The following is a 20,603-nucleotide window of genomic DNA, read 5'->3' as shown; positions in this document are numbered from 1 at the left end:
GGGATAGGACAGAATGTGACAGCAAGCACATAGAAGAACAGACCGTTATTTCAAGAGAACAAAGACCTGAAGGAGAAAATGCACATGCAAAATGCATTTGATGGGTGGTGGTAGGATATAATAACTTGTATTTGAAAGCTGATGCCAGAGGCCTCCAAGTCAAGAATGAAGAACATAGGGATATAGTGGGCCTGTAAAAACATAGGGATAGAGTGGGCCTGGAATCAAATTTGCAGCTCCAGTGACACAGCATGGCTCCTGACAGTCCTGCTTCTTTCTGTGTGTCATGTTCCTTCTAGGGGTTAATCTCCTGCAATGGGATCTTTCTCCTCTTTAGGGGCACCCCACCCATGTTGCTGTTCCAAGATGGTCCACTCTTCTCCATTGAGAAAGTCCTCATCTTTCCCGGATAGCTCAAAGTTGGAAGTGGTGGGCCTCATGTTGCTGTACCTTCTGTTGCAGCGAGGCAACCGGCTTGCACTTACTGCAGGTGTAGTTTTGCACATTCTTAGGCAGAAGGACAGACATGGTGTTGCAGGTCACTACAGCTGCTCCCTCGCCATCCATGTCTCTTGGTCCTACAAACACTGTGAAGTAGCATTCCAGGCCTCGCTTGGCAAATGTCCCTGTTTACAAGTCCTGGTTGTCACAAGCTCCCAGAGGCTGCAAACAGCTTAACAGAGCTACTAGCTGCTAACTCCTCCCCCAATTCCATTCCATTTCAGCTTCTATTCTTAAATCTAGAAAAGGGCAGGGCAGGAAAGGACCATATCATTGCAAGGAACCTCTCAGGTTACCAAGGAGAGCATCTACTATGATTGATGCCTTCTCCGTGTCCTCTTGGAAACCCAGAAGCAATAAGATTCCACAGCTTACCTTGGCAACTCATCCTCCTGCTACCCACTGCTCAGGTTAGGTTACATTTATTCAACGCAAAAGCATATTCATGTAGTTTAAACTCAGTGCTTCTTATGGTATGATAATACATTGTTCTCCCTCTTCTGCAAGCCATTCCTTTCAAGAGAGGCCTTTCTCCCCTCTTCCAAAATAACTGGCCTGAAGATAAAGGAAACTGCACCATGTCCCTTCTGGTATTAGTGCTGATTCCCATTCTGCAGCTTCCCTTTATTAATGACTACCAAATTAGCTTCAGTTCTGCACCTGAATCCATGCTGGCTTTCATCTCCTCTCGCATGCCCTTTCCCTAGCTCTTTTCTTCAGCAGAGCATCCCCTGGTGATTTGGTTTAGCCTAGAAAACTACTGTGTTCAGCTATATATTCAGTTGCAGTGAGCTGGGCTTCTCCTTGGGGGGTGGGGGCAGGGTTAATTTGTACAGAAGTATCATATCTTATCATGATCAGTCTCCGATTCATTTATTCCTCAGTATTAAAGAGCCAGAATAGAAATGAATTCGGCTAACAGAGATTAATGTGGAACGATAGGCTCTTTCATGTGGCATTTTCAAGCCCGGTTTTTGCAATGGGTTTATATAATCAGACATAATTGTCTGCACATGTTCAGTTGCATTTACTTCAGAATGCTTCACTGTCCTTGCCTGGTGACGTCAGGGCTCAGTGCAAACGTGGGCGCTTGGATGCCTGTGCTAAATTCAGAAGAAGTCAGCTCAGAATTCCAACAACAAAGTCACACGCCATGCTTTATAACATTTCTGCCCCTCCACCATGCCCACCAATGGCTTCAAGGGAGCATCCTCCTTCCTCCTAATGATGAGAAGCCTGCCAATAATCCAAGTTTCTTCTTACGGCTTTGGAAAAAGGACACATAAATATTGAAAAGATGCTGAAGCAATATAGTCGTTGGACTATATAGCTCAGAGGGTAGTAAGGATTTAGCCCTTCTGTGATATTACCCCCTTGGGTTTCTAGAGCGCATGTATACATTTAGCAGAACAAAGTAACAGAATTATGGATTGTATCACTTTAGAATGCAGGAAAATACATATTTTTGAACGCTTCCATGCCTGTAGTAAACTAACAGGCAAAGTTATTCTCTGTGATTTACTCCATGAAGGGCTTTGAAAGTATACAGGAGAGCATTAAAAATGGGACCTTTCACGTGTCTGAAGTGATACAGATCAGAATTCTACCACCCTAGGTCAAACTGGAAATGGCAGGCACAGCCATATTTGATGTCCTCAAAGGGGCATTTAATTTTAATGTCAAATAAAAAACAATAAGCCCTCATTCTCCTTACAATCTGTCACATCAGGTTCCCCCTAATGTTGTAATTAGGTTGGAAGAACATCTTACAAAAGTGGGAGAGACTACAGTCCCCCTCAACTGTGTGGCTTTTTATATTAAATTAGTTCCTCCACCCCTCACTTTATATACGAATCAGACAGAAAGGTGAACAACACACGTGACTGTTCTCAGCTAACTTGGCGACTGCCCCATCCTGCACAATGTACATTGGCTTGGAGTTGCTCTGTCTGGCACGTGATTCCTCTAACACACCCCCCCAGAGAAAAAAACATCATGCACTCCCATATAACCCAACCTGCCAACCCATGAGCTTCAACTTACTTTGGGTATCTAAGCACTCGCCTTTTAACGCCTCAAATTTTGTACCTGAACAAAAAGGATGAGAGAGAGAAAGAGGGGGGGGGGGGTCTTGGCAAGCCGTTTTAAGACTTTCCCATCCATCACATCCTATCCTTGGCACTTCCTTTCATTTCAACTTGACATGAGCTCACGGAGGATGCCTAGCAGGTCCAACGGCAGCATGCTGTACGATTCCCCACTGAGAAAAGACTTGCTTTGCCTAGCACTGTTGTGAGCAATGCAGACAGTAGAAATCCTGAAGGTTATCGAAAGTGGGTGGGAGAGAAGCCTCTAAACCTTGTACTGCCCTTTGCCACCACCCTCAACGGGCGCTCCTCGCGTCGGAGGCACGCATGCAGTGGAAAGTTAACACATCAGGACCATGCTTCACCCTCCCAGTATTTTCAGGTTAATCCTCGAGCGCAACTCTTCCCCGACCTCTAAAAGGGGCAAAGAGAAGCCCCCGACACAGTGTACAGCAGCCTCCTTTTCCAGGCTCCCCTCTTCTCCCAGCTTGCTGTCACCGCCACTGAGATGGCGGATGATTGATCTGAGAAATGAAGTTGGATTGCTGTCCCGAATCTACACTCGGTTCTCCTTGTGTCTGTCTGATCGATTTCACTCTGTACGACACAGCTTGTCGCTATGAATTTTCATGCTAGTGAGGAGCCGCCAGCACAACCCAGAACAAGTAGAAGATGTTCCTCTCCTCTCCACCCCCTCTCTCCACCCCTCCCCTCGGTTTTTCTTACTCTAATTTCTGTATTAGCATCATCGTCGTTGTTGTCATTATCATCAATCTGTTAATAATCCATTTTTGGCTTTTAGAATGGGAGAGGGCCAACCCACTATTTTAGATGGTACGTTCAGCTGCAATGGACTCCAGCCCTTGGCCTTCTTGTTGGAGATGTCTGGGTCCCCTCCTGCCACTGTACTAGGTGTCACCTGTTTAGCAGCTCTCTCAGCAGAACGCAAGTGGCCGCAGGTGCCATGTGAATATTGATTGCGTCTGACAGTCCTAGACGCCAGCTGCCTGCACAAGGCCTGCCCCATCGCCACTTTTTTCGCAGAGAGAACTCTGCCGTTGGCACGACCGATACAGAAGCAATAAACTAGGTGACCGTAAAGCTAAGACAAGTCCTACTAAGTGGCATTCTGAGCCCTATGGCTTTGAAATAATTGGGAAAGAGAGAACCAACAAGAAAGGGGGGAAAAAGAAAAAAGAAAAAAGGAAGCCTATTTTTCTTACACTGATGCCCTGCGGACTATACATCTGACTCGCTGCGAGTCCGTCACTGTATCCTCCTGTCTGGCTGATAACATGGCGAAGGGTATCCACCTAAACAGACCAACAACAACAAAGAGAGAATTAGGAACACAGATATTAAAAGGCAAGACTAATTTTGGGGGTGACTAAAATAGGATGATATGACTATAATCAAGATTTCCCAGTGTTCACTCCAAGCAGCAATAAGTGAAGATGCCTCCCTCCCTCCAAACATCCCACTATAATCCCTGATAGCAACAGTGGCAGTGGCAGCAGCCCGTGCTGGATTCTGAGTAGTGCAGCAAATGGTGGGGAGAAAAATATACAAGGAGGCAAGTTGGTTGGAGGTCCTTGGTTGAGTTAGCAATTCCTATATGGGGGTAAGAAATCTACTCCGTCCAAATCTGTCACCCTTGCTATCCACACCAGTTATTCAACCCAAGGTTTCTCAGTGCCACTTGCAACTGAAGAGAGTTGACTTAATACAAATGAGCGTTACGAGGGTTCACGCCTTGCCTCTCGAGACCATTCATCCTTCTTGACCGCGCGAGGCCGCCTGCCATCTAGCATGCCTTCTTTTCTGCATTCAGGGTAGCAATGCAACCCAGCTTTGCTTTTAATGCACCTTGACATGAGATGGAAATGTTTGAGTGGTTGGCACCATTATCTAAGGGTAAAAGGAGACTCCCGAAGGGGTAAGCAAATACCTAAGAAGCTGTTGCAACCATTGCATCAGGAAGAAGTGGCTTACACCCCAGTGATTATTTCCTGCACTCTTCCCTGTCAAACTGGCTTCTAGGATAGGATGGCTAAATGAAGTTTGACACTGAAATGGGGGAAAGGGAAACTTCTGTAGTTCAGCACCACTCTCTTGTCATTAAACCAAGCAGAATATGACAATATGGACATCTTGAAAAATAAGCCCGAGGTACAAATATCTGGTAATTTCTCCTAGAAAATCCACTAAGCAAGTTGCATCTTGCGTAATACTCTTTCCGTTCAAATACTGATTTCTTCTTACTGTAATTAGGAAGCCAGAGCCAAATGCATTCACAAAGCGTGGGCAACATCCCCAAAGACAATTTTTGGTAATAAATAAAATTGTTTGGTTTGGGGTTTTTGTTTTGACTGGTTTAGGTTGGTTACGGAGTTTCGATTCCTCTCTTGGGACAGGAATGGGGAACGCCAATAGGATCAAAGGCTCTTCATTCTGATATTGATGCATTCACTGGCAGTACATCCGATGGATCCCTACCTGTGACTGCACGTTGGCTCCAACCTGGGCCCCTTGGTAAGAATCCCCATTGAGTGACTGCACGCTCATGAATAAATCTCCAGAGTTTGACATGTTAAAAGAACTGGAAGAACCTGGAAAGGAAAGAGTGAGGCACCTGAATCATAGAAAGGAAGAGGATCAATCACACGCCTGTCAGCCAAGAAGAAGGAAATGACATGCAAAGCAACCCCAAACAGGAGACAAAACAGGTTAGTAGCACGAAGGACAGAGCAAGCAAAAAATAAAAATATATAAAATTAAAAATTAAAAGAGAGAGAGAGAGAGAGAGGATGCACTGTAAGAGCTATAAATATCACATCTCAAAAAAGCTCGCCCTCCAACCAACTTCTCAACAGAAATGAGTCCTTCAGAATTCAGTGCTTCCTGATGGAGGGTGCGGCACATAGCTCCTGTTTTGTGGGTGGGAGGTTGCTTTGTTGCTGTGGACAGCACACTAATGTCTTAGCAAGCTTTGATATTTTCAGCTGTGATGCCTGGACAGCAGTCTTATCTTGTTTTTAGAAGATGACTCCCATAAATATAGATGAATAGAAAATGTTTGTGGAGCATGCCATGCTAAGATACCGCCAGTTTCGTGAGGGGTTCCAGTCACAGCCCACAATGAATCTATCTTGGCCAATTTGGCAGGATAGCAAAATGTAGAATAGAAACAAAGGCCAGGGATTTCCGCTAGTCCCTCACGCCCCACGCATCTAGAGGAGCACATAATGTGCCAACTTTGGGGTGTAGGAAAAATGGGCCACAAGAATGTGGTAAGGCTCTCTTTATCTCCTCCGTGTTGTCTTTGCCTCATGGCAAAATCTGGAACTTGCTAGATCACGTTATCTCAATAATCTCAACCACACACAGGGTTGAAAAGTGTAATTCCAGACGTAACTCCCTTTCAGTTTTCCCCCTATGTCCCCTGCAAAAAAATATATTTTATGACACAGCAACCTAACTGCATGAGATAGACTGGAAGGAAAGGATTATTTTGAAACTCTCGTGCAACTGATGTTAAGAATGAGAAAGCTGAACGTGCAAGGTTTAGTTTTAAGCATGACATTAGGCTTGAAGGGAGAGACTTCAGGGGCCCAGGTCAATTCCATTGCACTTTTGCAATGCTAAGCTGTTCAATATTGGAAGATATATAACTACTATGTCTAGGGTTGGTTGGTTGGTTTGCTTGGTTTTTTGCAACTGCCCAACAGTGAAATACAGATAAAAGCTCTGTGAACCTTTGAACTATACTTTCTCTTTGCAAATATTTTGGTTAAACCAGGTGTGGAAAACCTTTGGTCCTCCAGGTGTTGCTAAAACTCCCATCTGTGCCAGCAAGCATGGCCAACGGCAAGGGATGACGGGCACTGCAGTTCACCAACATCTGGAGGGCCAGAGGTTTCCAACAACTGTGCTAAACACTTAACTAATGGAGGGAGGGTGTAGTTATCTGAAGAGTACAACCATCAGAAGACAAGAAACAGTCCAACGGTGAGTTCCCCTGCAAACATCTCCCCTGCCCATGAAGTCTTTTTTTGCTCCTATGTAAACACATCTTGAAGGAGAGATTCTAAAATGTCACAATAATTAGCAAGGGATAAGAAGTTCTTCAAATTCTCCTTTAGCGTCTGGTGGAAACATCCCAATTGACTTCATCAGGCTTTGGAAAAAACCCTGTAACTGAAGGATTGCCTCCTTACATACCACCCTGCCTACTCCGTAAGATCAGAAGACTTTTCTGCGTTCTACTTAGGATGGAGAAGTGTTTGATGAGAGCAAGAGAGAGGGCCTTCTCAGTGACTGCACCAATATCATGAAGCACTTTGTCCTATGAAGCGTAGGTGACCCCCTCTCTGGCTGTTTCCCACTGGTTGGGGAAAACATTTTAATTCCAGAATGCTTTTACCTGCAAAGTATCTGCTGTAAAGGTCATGTTTTGGCTGTGATCTTTACCTCTGTTGTATTTTAATGAATTCTTAATGCTGTGTTTTTATTGCATTTTATGATATTGTGATTCTAAATTGCTGTAAGCTGCTCTGCATGGCGCATAGTCACTAAAAGGGCAAGGAATAAATCTATCTGTATATCTATCTATCTATCTATCTAATCACACTTTGACAATAGATAATCTATTGGAAATGGTTCCGATTACTTTTCAAGAACTCCCATTACTGTGCAGCACTAAGAGTACCAACTTTTTGGGATTCAAAAAATGCCATGATTATACCAATATTTTCCTTTCTGTGACACCCGCCTTCTGAGCATACAACATGTGCCTACTGTAATTATTTAAGTCTCACAGGAATGCCATGGGATTTGGGTAAAAGTATGGTTTTCTCTCCTTAACAGATGGCCTCAATAAATGATCTGGATTTTCAAGGTCGTGCAGCAAGCCAATGATATCACCGCAAAGAGGCCCTAGGAAGCCTGTGTGCCTCCATCCCTTTTCTGCAGACAGCACAGGTTGCTTTTTAAGTTAGTTTGCTTGAAAAGTGTGGGTATTTTACCCCACACTATCTTTTTAAAACATCCCTCCAAAAAAGTAGAAATGGCATTTACTTGACAGATGGTGAATCAGCAGGGCAGAGGGAACAGTCACAAAATTACATTCAAAGCAACAATGGTATTGATAGATGCCATTTACAGAATATATGTTGATATTGATGCAGATGGCACAATTCATCAGGTTGGTCTCCTGTGAAAGCTCTATGGAAATGAATGGGTACTTGTGTTCTTCCACAGCTCTCATTCATCTCTATGAGGTTTGTGCATGAGAATGTCCCAGTGGATTGTGCCCAAAGTCTTCCCAAGATTAATGCACATATGTAAGTGGCAAATGTGCACACCAATGGAATTTACACCGTACAGATAGAGTCAGAACAGTAATTGCTTAGATGACCTTTAGTGTCATCTGTGATGCTGCTTCAGCATTCTTGGCATCAATGCAAAATCTTCAGGAAGGAGAGTTACCATGGCCAGGCATCTCCAAGGGATAATACAATGGTGCGGGAAAAGGAATGACATCAAAACAAAGACACACACCACCCTCAATGAACAGCATCTCCAGAATTTCAGGATGATAGTTCATTCAACTGGGCTTTGAAAGCAGAAATACATTCCTCCCAACAATATTCCATTTCCCCTTCAGCAGAATTTGACATTATTTTTCCATTACTTACATTTTTGAGCAATGTGTAGGAGAAGTGGAATGAAGAAAAAGGATGTTTTGCCATGCTGAAATGGTCAAACACTAACTAAGGTTCCCTGACTGGCTTGTGAGCTGCTGTCTCTGAACAGTCTCCCTGCTTCCCTCTCTGAAGCCAGAAGCTAGAGTGCATCATTTGCTCCAGAAGTATTCTGTTGGCAATTTCATAAAATATTATATCCCAAAATGGAAGGTAAACCTGTCAATGGCTACTGGTCACAACTGCCACCCTGCTGAGTGACAATGCGCTCCTGACTTTCAGTTGCTTGGCTTGTGAACTTTTCCACGATACCCGCCTGAGTACCAGTGGCTTGTTTGAGGGAGATCTCAATAAAGCATTAATTAACAGCATTTTGAACATGTGCAAAATGATTTTCTCTTATCCAATGAGTCATTAAAGCTAACCCCTGATTTATCTGGGAAAAGGGACCAGCATTTACAGGTCAGAAGGCCTGACTTCCATCTTTATTTACAAAAGTTCCTTAGCCCCTGATCTTCTGAATCACACTGATCTTTGGATTTTATTGAAAGCGAAGTTCAGTATTTAATTCTTATCATGTTTTAGAATGTGGACTTTTATAACAAAGGGATCAAATAGAAAGGAAATGTTTTGATGATTTTTTAACCAATATGGAAACATTTATATCCCCATTGCATGTGCGGTGCCTTCTTTTATAACAATTCACATTGGTGGTAACTGTAAGCTCCTTAAGGGAAATGTTGTGGAACTTAAAAACAACAACCAAAAACTGTTTATAGGAAGAAAAGAGGACCCCCTCCCTTTTCATGTGATTAATACAAATCTAGTTAAATTTAGAGCAAGTTGAAGGGAGAGACCTAGTTCTGTCTAGCTAACTCTTGCTGAAATTACTTAGAAATTAACAATTATTTGTTTTCAGGCCTAGACGGAAGATGCTGTCTTAACTGCACCTGCATGAAGAGAAAGCAGCAGTTTGCCAAGAGTGATTGATTTACACCACAGGGGAGAAGGAGAAGATCAGAGGAGATTCACAGCAGTAGGATGAAAGTCTGAGGTGGTGTCGGAGCTGGAGAGACAAAGAGGTGGGTTTTTTTGTGGAAATGAGGAAAGGAGAATCTGCAATGTGCAGAGGGAAAAGAAAATGGTGCATTACAGCAGTTGAAAGGAAGGGACTCTGGCCAGATCAGCAACGGTTGACTTACATGGACCCAACAGGTAGGCAAGTGGATAGGAGTAAGGGGAGAGAGCAGTCAGCTAAGAGGCTCAGTCAATGACTCCCGAGGAAGTAGAGCATGAGTAGGCAAACTAAGGCCCAGGGGCCGGATCTGGCCCAATTGCCTTGTAAATCTGGTCTGCAGATGGTCTGGGAATCAGCGTGTTTTTACATGAGTAGAATGTGTGCTTTTATTTAAAATGCATCTCTGGGTTATTTGTGGGGCATAGGAATTTGTTCACCCCCCCCCCAATACAGTCCAGCTCCCCACAAGGTCTGAGGGACAGTGGACCGGCCCCCTGCTGAAAAAGTTTGCTGACTTCTGAAGTAGAGGGTGTCACACAGGGTGTCAAGCTCCAAGCAGCTGCTTTTCAGCATGAAGCAAACTAAGAAACCACCAACCAATAATTTGGCCACAATAAGGAAATTTTGTCCATGGTATGACTATTTTCCACCCAGTCATTTTGACACCCTATTTGCAAAATTTAACAATTCCAAAGTACAGGCGTGCTCTCACTTTTGCAAGATTGAATATACTATTGCCTTCAGCTGTACTTGAGGGTCAATTTCAAAAGATTGCACTGGAAAAACGGTTATGTTCCTGTGGAGATGGCAGTACTGAGTCAGGGGCTCATATGTTTCTGGTGTGCAATCTTTATAAAGATTTGAGGAGTGAGGTTATTACCCCTCTACTATTGTCCATGTTGGGTCGCTCAACCATTGCTACTGTGTCCTTTCTTTTAGCATATCAAGATGATCAGGACCTCCAGGTATGGGGTGGTATATAAATTCAATAAATAATAACAATAATAATAATCCGGTGACAGCAAAAACTGCAAGGTTTTTAGCAGGGGCAATTAGAATAAGATCTCTTATTTGATTATTGATGTAAACATCCAAAGTGTATTTTGTATAGTTAAGTTTTTACCTCTGTCTTCAGTACATTTTATTTTATTGCTATGGCTAGTGGCTGATGCAAATAAAGATTCTTCTGATCTGAACCTGCGAGTTGGTGAACGCCCCACTGCATAGCCTCAACACAAGCCTCTTCTGTTAGGCTCATCCTCCAAACAGAATGTCCATTTCTTATTATCTTTCCTAAAATGCTTCCGCACAGCCCTTATTGTCCCCTGCCTTCCTTTCACTCAGTGGGGTGTCGTTTCACGCACAACACAGCAACAACTCCAGTTTTGCTTCCAAATGTACACTTCAAACAGGGAGAAAAAGCCACTTTGGGCTCTCTGACAAGAGAACTTGCAAGATATATATCTCAGCAAACGTGTGCTTTCTGCATTCATACTGTACTTTTGTTTTTCCTTGCACAGTTAAAATGTGTCAGGTATATATATATAAAATGTAACATGTGAAACAGCCCTAAATGTTCTTGCCATTCTGGGCTATTATGAAATTTGGCCAGGCAAAATCACTTCTCTTATCCAGCAAGCCACTGCTTTAAAAAGCCACTCCTCCTATTACAAGGAGGTCTTGGGGAAACCAACATGAAATGTTGTCTTGCGGAAGTTTGCTATGGATTTGGCTCCTTGCCACTGCAAAAGGGCAAGTCTAGATTTTTTTTTTTTTGGGGGGGGGAGGTTTAATGGCTGCTGTTCACAGGCCAGGGAGCGGAGCTCATAAAAAGGTCAATTCTCTTGTATAACACCTACATTACCAAGCTGCTTCTTGTAACTCACAGGCCTTGAGCAAGACAGTAAATGATAAACCAATAAGGCAAAACACACCATCTCAATTTTCAAAAGTAGTGAGAAACAGATTGTAATTTGTGATGTGTGACCTGCATAGTGTTACTTTGTGAGATTTGATTTCTGGTACTCCTCCACGTAATGGGGGCAAGATCACCAACAGCAATGGCTTCAGCCCTGGGGCTGCAGCTGCCAGGACAACCTGTTGCACGCACAAAGTCACGCTGTCAATCGCTCCCTCGTTTGAGTGAGGAGGGCCTACCTGTGGAACAGGCCTCTGACCCATGTCAGCTGCAGAGCCAGCACTACTAAACAAGCTTCAATCAGAGGAGATAATAATAATAATATTATTATCAGAGGAGATGGAGGAAAGAACCATCTCTAGGCATGATGAATGGTGTTACCAGGAGTTCCAGCCTCTTCCCCACTGCACAGAAATGGCACCATCAGCTCCTCAGACAATGGGGTCCATTCTGGTTAAGGGTTCTGAGGAGGGCCAGCCCTCCCGCCCCCAAAAGAAGACCAAAGCACAATGCCAGCTCTGCCGGTGCTGCTCAGCTATGGGTTGCTATCTAAGATGTTTCTCCCATTGCCAAAGCAACGTGGGTAGGAGGTTCTAGATCACAGAGCTCTAATTCCCATTGCTTTAGCCACTTGGTCACACTGACCTCAACTGGGGACTAGAATAAAGACTGAAGTGATTCAGAACAAGGGCTCACCTTGGGCACACACTCCTCTGGAAGAAAGATATTCTACTTTAATGCTTTATTATTTCAGAGCTTAAAGAATTCAGAGCAGGAGACATAGCATGTTTTCTAACAATATCTAGGCTCTCTTGGAAGACATCCAAATTACACCGTCTTGGGCACAGCTTGTCGGGAGCTTTACGCAAATGCCTCATATTTATTTGTACCCATATAATTTCACAACGTGGAAAAAGTATATTAACCCAATGTATTTGGCATTTTCCTCTTTTTTTAAAAAAAGCCATACAGTACACATTTGTTCACAAACTGGTCCTTAAGCTGACCTTTTCCCAAAAAGATTGTCCCAAGTTTTCTATGGCCCAGGAAATTACAATCCATTTTACAATAAACAATTTGTCATAAACAATTGTCTAACACAATGCAGACATGAAACAGCAAGCCTGATCCAAGCTCTTTACCACATGCATCTCAAATATCAAGATCAAATAAACTATTTATTGGGCTAATTTATTTCCCAAATTTCCACTCTGCCTTTCTCTGCAATAGTACTCAAGGCACCTAAAATGAATTTGTCCCTTGCATAACTAATACAAAAAACACAAGATCACATCCTGAAAAGGTAGAGGGACAAGCCATGTTTGAATTTTCATGGAGTAAAAAGCCCTCTAGCAATTCTGATACCAAACAAAAATAAAATTACACAAAACAGGTGAGCTACAGGTAATGGGAATAAGCAAGCAATAACCAGAGAGAAACGTTCACACAATACAGACACCAAATAACATGACTGGGTGATGCTCTGAGCAAAAGTCCCATGGAAACATTGTGTGCTCGTGTGCAGCTCCCATTCATTTCAATGTGGCTTGTACAGGAGAACTTCCTGGTGGATTGTGGCCCCTGAATGTGTTGGGTTATTTATCAGGGTCACCCAGTGATAAACGTCTCTCCCCTGTTGAAACATTCAAATGTGCACGGACGACCTTTCCCCTGGGAGAACCAGCAACTCAGGCAAAACGTTCTCCGTGCAAAAATTCCCAACACATTACTTTTAATCACACAGCATGACTACATTGCCTTCAGAAACAGAAAAACAGACAGGAACAAAATATCCTAAATGAATACATTGCCCCAAAAGTGAACGAACCAAAGAGGAAACCAAATTAAAAAGCAAACGAGAAACACACATTGATACTAAAAGAAAATAAAACCCCACGGAAAGAAAAGAACAATAACAACCCAAAAGAAAAAAAAAACTAACCAGCTGAATTGGGAGTTGAGGGTGAGTTAGCTTGGCTTCCATGGGCTGACACATTTGTAGCAGTGACAGCCGTTTTGGCAGCATAAATATTGGCTTCCTCTTGAAATTTACCTATGTTCTTCTTGTACCGGATTCGCTTATTTCCAAACCAGTTTGATACCTAGAGCAAGTTTGAAAAAGAGAGAGAGAGAGAGAGAGAAAAATGCCTGTTAATAAGAAGTCAAATATATGACCAGGGTGGGAAGCCAGCGGAAAGGGAGGAAAGAATGGGAATGCTGTTTAAGTATGCTGATTAATAGTTTAGAATAAATCTCTCTCTGAATTTACAAGACAGACCCATAAAACTATATGATTTTGTGCTTATATACAGCGCACACTGTGGATTTTTGTTTATGTTTTCTGGTGTGAGGGGATAGGCCTTGGGCCACATGCTAAAACTGTGCTTCCATACATTTCCATTTGAAATAGAAATCCAGATTTTCCTGATGTGATTTATGGAATCTCAGAATCATAGAAGAGTCAAAGAGAGCCATCAGGAGCATCTTCTGTGCCAAGGGATCATTTCTTCCACAGATCAGCCCCACACCTCAAGAAGTTAACTTATGTAATTGTTACTACAAACAGAGGAGAACGAACAAGGTATGCCAAGACTCTGAAACTGCTGTAAAACTTTGCATCCCTATCCATGCACAGGTCCCTTGCAGTTGCTATAATGCATAAACAACCGTAAACGGAACTGTCATATACAGTGCTCTTTTTTATTGAAAAGTTTTCAGTTATAAAGAAATAGATACAAAGCAAAACAGAAGAAAATAAAAATAAAAAGGCACAAACATTTGTAGAGAAAAAGCTCCCCCGATATACAAATATATGTGAAAAATGTCCTAACCCATTCATTCTTTTATAAATTTGATATTATTATCCTGTCATATACAGTGCTTAAAATTTGTGTAGATAAAATGTAGCCAAGACTTTGGAATGAAATTACTTCAAACTAATCATGGAAATGCTAACTTGGACAAATCTTTTAGCGTGAAGATCCTCAAAGATTAGAAGATGATCCTTGGTGTTTACTTTCTAAGGAGGCAGGGTAAAATAGATGTATTTCTCATCACTTGACAGAATTCACTGCAACACTTGGCAATGCAAGAAAGCCCTGGGCAGGCTTTTGTTAAACATACAAATGAACATTTTGGGGTGGAATTGCACCCAAGGGCCTTTCCCCAAACCTCCATGAGCTGGAGATCCTGTCTGCCCATCCTGTGTATCCTGCAACATGAATAGGATCTTATTGCACAATCCATATGCTGCAAAAGGATAATCAGAGCCTATTGGTGTTGTTGTGTACAGTGGTACCCGTATTTTTCGCTCTATAACATGCACCTGACCATAACACACACGTAGTTTTTAGAGGAGGAAAGTCCGTAGGCATGCAACCCGTAGGCATTCCCTCCATAACATGCACAGACATTTGCCCTTACTTTTTAGGAGGAAAAAAGTGAGTGTTATAGTGCAAAAAATATGGTACCTTGGGTTAAGAACTTAATTCGTTCTGGAGGTCCTTTCTTAACCTGAAACTGTTCTTAACCTTAAGTACCACTTTAGCTAATGGGGCCTCCTGCTGTCGCTGGGTTAGCGGAGTCTGTAACCTGAAGCGTCTGTAACCTGAGGTACCGCTGTATGTCTGTATTCCTGCAAATGAGACTCTGTATCTGTGGAATCTGGGACCAGGCTAGCAGGTGAAACCCCCTCAGCACAGGGATTAGATAGCTTTTAAAAGGGAATAGACAAATTCCTGGAGAACAGTCTAGCTACGAAGGAAACCTTCTTATTCAGAGGTTGTCTGCCTTTGGATACAAGATAATAGAGGCAAAAACCTTCATGCCATGCTTGCGAGCACCCGGAGCCATGTGAACTTGCTGCTGCTGGAAGCAGAAGGCGGAACTAAATCCATCTTGGTCTGACCCTTGTATGTCTGCACGGACAGCTTCCCTGAAATGCGAGACATGAATGCATAACGCTCTGGATTTTGAAATATCTGTGTGGATTCCACATATAGTCAGATGACAGCCTCATTTATTCTTTCTATAGCTGGCCAGCTTTTGCTTCTCACTTGGAACTGATGGCTTACAGATGAGAACTTCCGTCGCTGTCCATCATAGCGGTTTCTCTTTTTTTACAGCTTGGCATTGCACAAGCGAGGAAGAACAAGAGTGGCAGGTTGGCTCCATTGCATTGCATTGCATTGCATTGCATTGCATTGCACAACACAACACTGGGCTCCCCGTGGTTGGTTGGTTGTGTGCGTGTGTGTGTTGTGGCCTTCTGGCCAAAAATGTTTCACCCACCCCACGCTAGAAGGATAAGCTTAACCTTCTCAGTGCAGTTTCTGAAAGACCCTGACATGAACTTATTTCAGTAATGCTATGTTTGCTTTCTGAGTTGAGCACCATTCTCTTCTGTCTGAAAGCAAGATACATAAAAGCTTCCATTCATGAATAAAGTTGGAAATAGCGAAGCTTTTTTGGCACATATCTAAGAGCATTGCTAACACTGGATCTTTTGAAATGAAGCGGGTGGCAAATCGGTTTAAAGATTGAAATAGAATCAACGCATAAAATGTTTCATGCATATAGTTTATTTGGAAAGTCAAAAATCTGCCTGATAACATCTTTACTGCTGTGGAAATGAACTTCTATAAAACAGGTGACATTACTGCATCAGTGGGATGCTTTCCCCGAGATTTAGAAGGAAGATCATAATCTTCCACCAACTTCTGGGACGCTGCAGCATGAGATGCTTGAGGAACATGATTCCTGTGAATTCTGATATAAGTTGACCTGATCCATATCACCAGGATCAATGTACAGATGAGGATGTAGCTATCCTTTAGATTTTGCACTTCTCTAAATTGTGTGATGCAGTTATTGGCTCAAAACAAGTATCAAAATAATTTCTTTTGGAGACAAAACATGTTCTTGAGAAGACAAGTTTGTATTTAAATACAAATTTAAGTTTTCATGAGGATCTTTTTTTTTTAAAAAAAGTAATTCTCAGCTTAATGTGGAAATGGGACACAGCTGGCTTATAACTAAACACATTCAAAAGTGACACAGACCTGAGAATTGGCTGATCCATCTATCCATCCTTAACTGAAGCCCCATCTCACATGAGCTTCTTGATATGGCTTTCAGTTGTGAAAGTTTAGTGAGGCCAGTGACCAGTGCTATTTTTCTAGGAAAAGAGGTGGAGAAACTCACCATGAACACCTCCCTTGTTCTCTTATAATGGCAACGGTGGCCACCTGAGAGGTGCCGGAACTGAGTTCTGGCAAGTTCTGGTTGAAAAAAAGTATCTTTCACCAGGAATTTAAATTACAGCTGGTGGACTGCTGACTGGTTCCAATGGACAGCATGACTCCCCTGGCTTCAAAGTCTTATTAGAACTGTGAAAGTAAAACTGTAAAACTGGTTGCCACATAGTCCTGTAGATATTAACACAATATCTTTTCCAGAACAAAAGATGCTATAGAAGTTTTATGAGTAAGCAAACAGACAAATAAATGGGAAATCCTATATTTTATGCATCAGTGGAAGTCATATGGGAGGAAGTATTGCATACTTGGACAACAATTCAGGTTTGACCAAAGCATTCTCAATACAGGGAAAGAGAGAAATTAAGTAGACCTGATAAATATAGTAATTGACAACTACTGCCCTTTGACAGGTATGGATGACATATCAGTTCCTTGGTGCTGAATAGCACTGGAATATTTTTTAAAGTTTGCATTTGGGAGCTTATCTGCCACTAAACAATGATAGAAAATGTCAGCATGCAGAACCTCTAAACCTTAAACCATATTGGGCAGGTGGCAAGGGGCAAGCTCACAATGTGATGCAATTTCTCTGCTCAAGAAATTAGCAAAGTCAAGGATGCTTTAATCTGAGAATACAAATTTAGAGTAACAGGAGATTCAGATTTGAAAGATGAAATATCACCCAACAATTCTACTAAAAGTTCAGAGTTGCTTCTGCATGCTGTGGCAGTTACTATCTTAACATGCCAAAAGAAAACAGCAGCTCCTCTAGTTGGGGAATCTAGCATCAGCTTGCATACAACATCTCAAAACTTGGGGGTGAACAATCCTCACAGAGAAACACAATAGGAGCATGTGTATGCTTGTGTGTCCAAAATGTCATTAATTAGTTAATAAATAACTTGAAAAAGCAGTGAGGCATAAATGCTAATTAATTCAATTTAGTATCTGGTTAAGTTACTAAAACATAAATGAATCTAAATGTCAGAGACAGAATGTTGTGTAATAGTCTATATGAATTAGTCAAGAACAACTCATACCTACGTAAACTTTCGTTACTTAAAAAAAAATATTTAGCAGATAGAAAACATGCAGATGTACAACCTATCAGGAAGTTCTCCTGCACAAGTCTCATTCATTTCAAAGGGGCTAGTACAAGAGAACCCTGACAGCTGTCGTTACTTAAACATTTGCTAGCCCACATGAGAAAGAAACAAAAGACAGATAGAAAGGTTGAGTACACAAAACTTCTATCTGGTGAACACATCTGGATAAAAATGCACATTGCAAGATGCAAATGGCAAGAGAAAACAAGAGTAGTTTCTGCTGAGTCTCTTGAAACACAATAATCTCTGCTCTGAGTCTACTGGAACACAATAATCTCATCAGTGATTTGGGTGATGGAAGAGCATACTTTTGAAGCTGCAGGTGAAACCAAGGAGGAGGAATTGTTAACACTTTCAATGACAAAAAGTTTGAATCAAAAATATGTGAACTGGAAAAATGGTCAACAAAAAAGTAACATGAAATTCAATAAAGACTGGTATGGCCAGACTTCCCAGTTGGAAGCAATCTGCAGAACGCTGCTGCCATCTCCAACTGCATATACTGGGAAACAGCTCTTAGGCATTGCTACTTTCTTATTTTTAGGCTGCCCCCTGGATCATGGAATGCCCATTGGCTGAATGGCAAAAGCCTTTACAAAAGCCACCGCATTATAAAAACTAGAGAGGCAATAGCATAAGGGGCAAAATCAAATTTCTACATCATCCATAAAATTACAGAATCAAAGAATCCTAGAATGGTAGAGTTGGAAGGGACCCTAAGGGTCATCTAGTCCGACCCCGCTGCAATGCAGAAATCTTAACTAAAGCACCCGTAACAGATGGCCATTCAAACTCTGCTTAAAAACCTCAAATGAAGGAGTCCACCACCTTCCGAGGGACTCTGGTCTGCTGGTTTTGATTCTTCTAATCAGCCAGAGTGGTCTTGTTATCAACCAGGTACCTCCAGAAGGTAGGAGTTGAAGCAATGGATTCAAGTTACAAGAAAGGAGACTAAACATCAGGAAGAACTCTCTGATAGTAAGAGGTGTTTGGCAGTGGAAAAGACTCCCATGAAAGGTGATGGACTCTCCTTCCTTCGAGGTTTTAAAGCAGAGATTGGGTGGTCATCTGTCATGGATGCTTTAGCTGAGATTCCTGCATTGCAGGGGGTCAGACGAGATGACCCTCAGGATATGTTCCAACTCTACAATTCTATTATTCTATGTTTCAACCTATGTAATAAATCCATGCAGTTCTTGGTGACACAAATCTGCTCAGCTTCAATCTGTTTCAGCAACTTCCTTATCAAGGAAGGCTTCACTGAGAGTTTGGGAAGGTTGTGAGGAGCAATAATTCCACCATCCGTAGTCCCATCCTTGAGGGTAGCCAATAACTGGTGGCCAATAGCTGAGCTTTCCATTCTAGGAGCACCCAGCTTCTTTGTCACCTTAATAAGAAATCTCAAACCATGTGGGAACACATAAAATAGCACAAAGAAGAACATTAAGGAGGTGTTATGTTCAGTAGCAAATGGGAGAGTAATTACTATGTACACTGCTTGACAAGATGGAAATTATCCTGGAAACTCCCCCCTCCCCCCCCAGTTCATCCATGGCAATATAGTCTTCACAAAAGTTTCCTAAATGTGGTGGCTTTCAAATGTTCTGCTTTCAGTGAATCCTTTCCACGTGGCTTTGTCAGCCTTGGAAACCACTGTCAGCACTACAGATGAATCCTGGGCACATTCTAGGATGAGCTCTTAGTTCAAATGCAGCTCTGGCCAAGAAGCCTCATTGTTGACCCAAATGATGAGGGTATTATCTGAGCAGACATCCAACAAGTTGTCTTTCATGATCTTTTCCCGCTGCTACATATTTTCTCATTGAGCAACTCCAGTTAAACATCGTGAGGTTGCCCAGAATAGTTGCCCATGATTCTAGTGCAAGCAACACAGGCTGTGCTCTTCTTTCGATTAAAATACTCAAGGGCCTAAAAACGACCCTGAATACCCAATTGCCGTATACAATCATTGTACACAATTCAGCAGAATCATACAACAATCCCCTGTAATGCAGGAATCTTTTGCCCAACATGGCGCTCAAACCCAAGACCCTAAGAGTCCCATGCTCTACCCTCTGAGCCATGGGTTTTAAGAGTCGTTCCCCCCCCCCAATACACTTCCCTAGACAACTTCTACACTTCTTGCTTAGCAGATTTCTCCTTTCTTATGTCCTCCGAATTCTGTTGCTCCCCAGTCCCTCATCCCCCTCTTTGCTCATTCTTCATTCCCAATGGTACTCCCTTTCTATGCAGACACTTTCTTTTTGGTGCGGGCTCTTTCCACCTCTCCCAGATTACATAAATGGATGGATAACTAGACAGACAAGACGGGTGCTCTCAGCATAGAACAGGCACCTGGGTTTCTTACCTGTGAGACTGTGATGCCACATTTCTTGGCTAGCTCCTCTTTGGCTTCCTCACTGGGGTATGGGTTGCTGAGGTGGGAATAGAAATACTCATTGAGGATTTCTGTAGCCTGCTTGTTGAAATTTCTTCTTTTCCGCCTGGTCAAAAAGAAACAGATGCTCAGTACTCAATGACTTAAAAGCAATGTACTTAAGGAGGAGCCCACAGTCACCAGGAACACATCAGTCTCAAATGGTCAAACTAGATGTTCCATACAGATTCATGTATTTCTCCCCCCTTCGTAAAATGACTGCAAATCTGACTGGCAAAGTAGCGAATCATTTAACCCTTTCCTCATGTGACAGTTTTCTGATGAAAATTACCTTCCATCGACTGCTCTTCACAAACGTGGAAGGTGATTTTGACCCACCCAAGAGATGGGCTAAGTGCCACACCCCCCAACTGCTGTGCTGTCACTCCCTATGCCCACCTCCAAAGATTCTTTAATAAAAAAATAAAATGTGAGAAACTTGCATTTGTGTGTAACGTTTAGCTCTGTGCCAAATTAGATATTAGGGGAGATCTCTGGATCTTTTGCAGGAGTTTGGAGAATGTTGTCGGTTACACTGCAAACATCACTTGCTGCGTTTTAAACAGAGCACCTTCC

The 20,603-nt window shown here is 42.4% G+C and overlaps 1 protein-coding gene and 1 long non-coding RNA gene across 4 annotated transcripts in view; both read right to left on the bottom strand.

The window, feature by feature from the left end:
• Nucleotides 1–20,603, bottom strand: part of LOC309533944 — a 339,411-nt gene that overhangs the window by 20,901 nt on the left and 297,907 nt on the right. The gene's annotated exons all lie outside the window — the stretch shown is intronic.
• PBX1 (PBX homeobox 1) overlaps nt 1–20,603 on the bottom strand; it is a 225,216-nt gene that overhangs the window by 20,901 nt on the left and 183,712 nt on the right. The window contains exons 5-8 of one of the 3 annotated variants that reach the window (XM_082225536.1): nt 19,959–20,094; nt 13,280–13,328; nt 5,085–5,197; nt 3,812–3,901 (exon numbers count right to left, since the gene is read on the bottom strand). In XM_082225536.1, the coding sequence (XP_082081662.1) occupies nt 3,812–3,901; nt 5,085–5,197; nt 13,280–13,328; nt 19,959–20,094 (388 nt within the window). Of the gene's footprint in view, nt 1–3,811; nt 3,902–5,084; nt 5,198–13,168; nt 13,329–19,958; nt 20,095–20,603 lie in introns of all 3 variants that reach the window. The other 2 variants (XM_082225535.1, XM_082225537.1) reach the window with 2 other exon arrangements.

The sequence above is a fragment of the Podarcis vaucheri genome, assembly GCF_965113315.1.
Source record: "Podarcis vaucheri genome assembly, chromosome: 6".
NCBI classification, from domain to species: domain Eukaryota; kingdom Metazoa; phylum Chordata; class Lepidosauria; order Squamata; family Lacertidae; genus Podarcis; species Podarcis vaucheri.
This window is presented reverse-complemented; position numbering and strand designations above follow the sequence as displayed.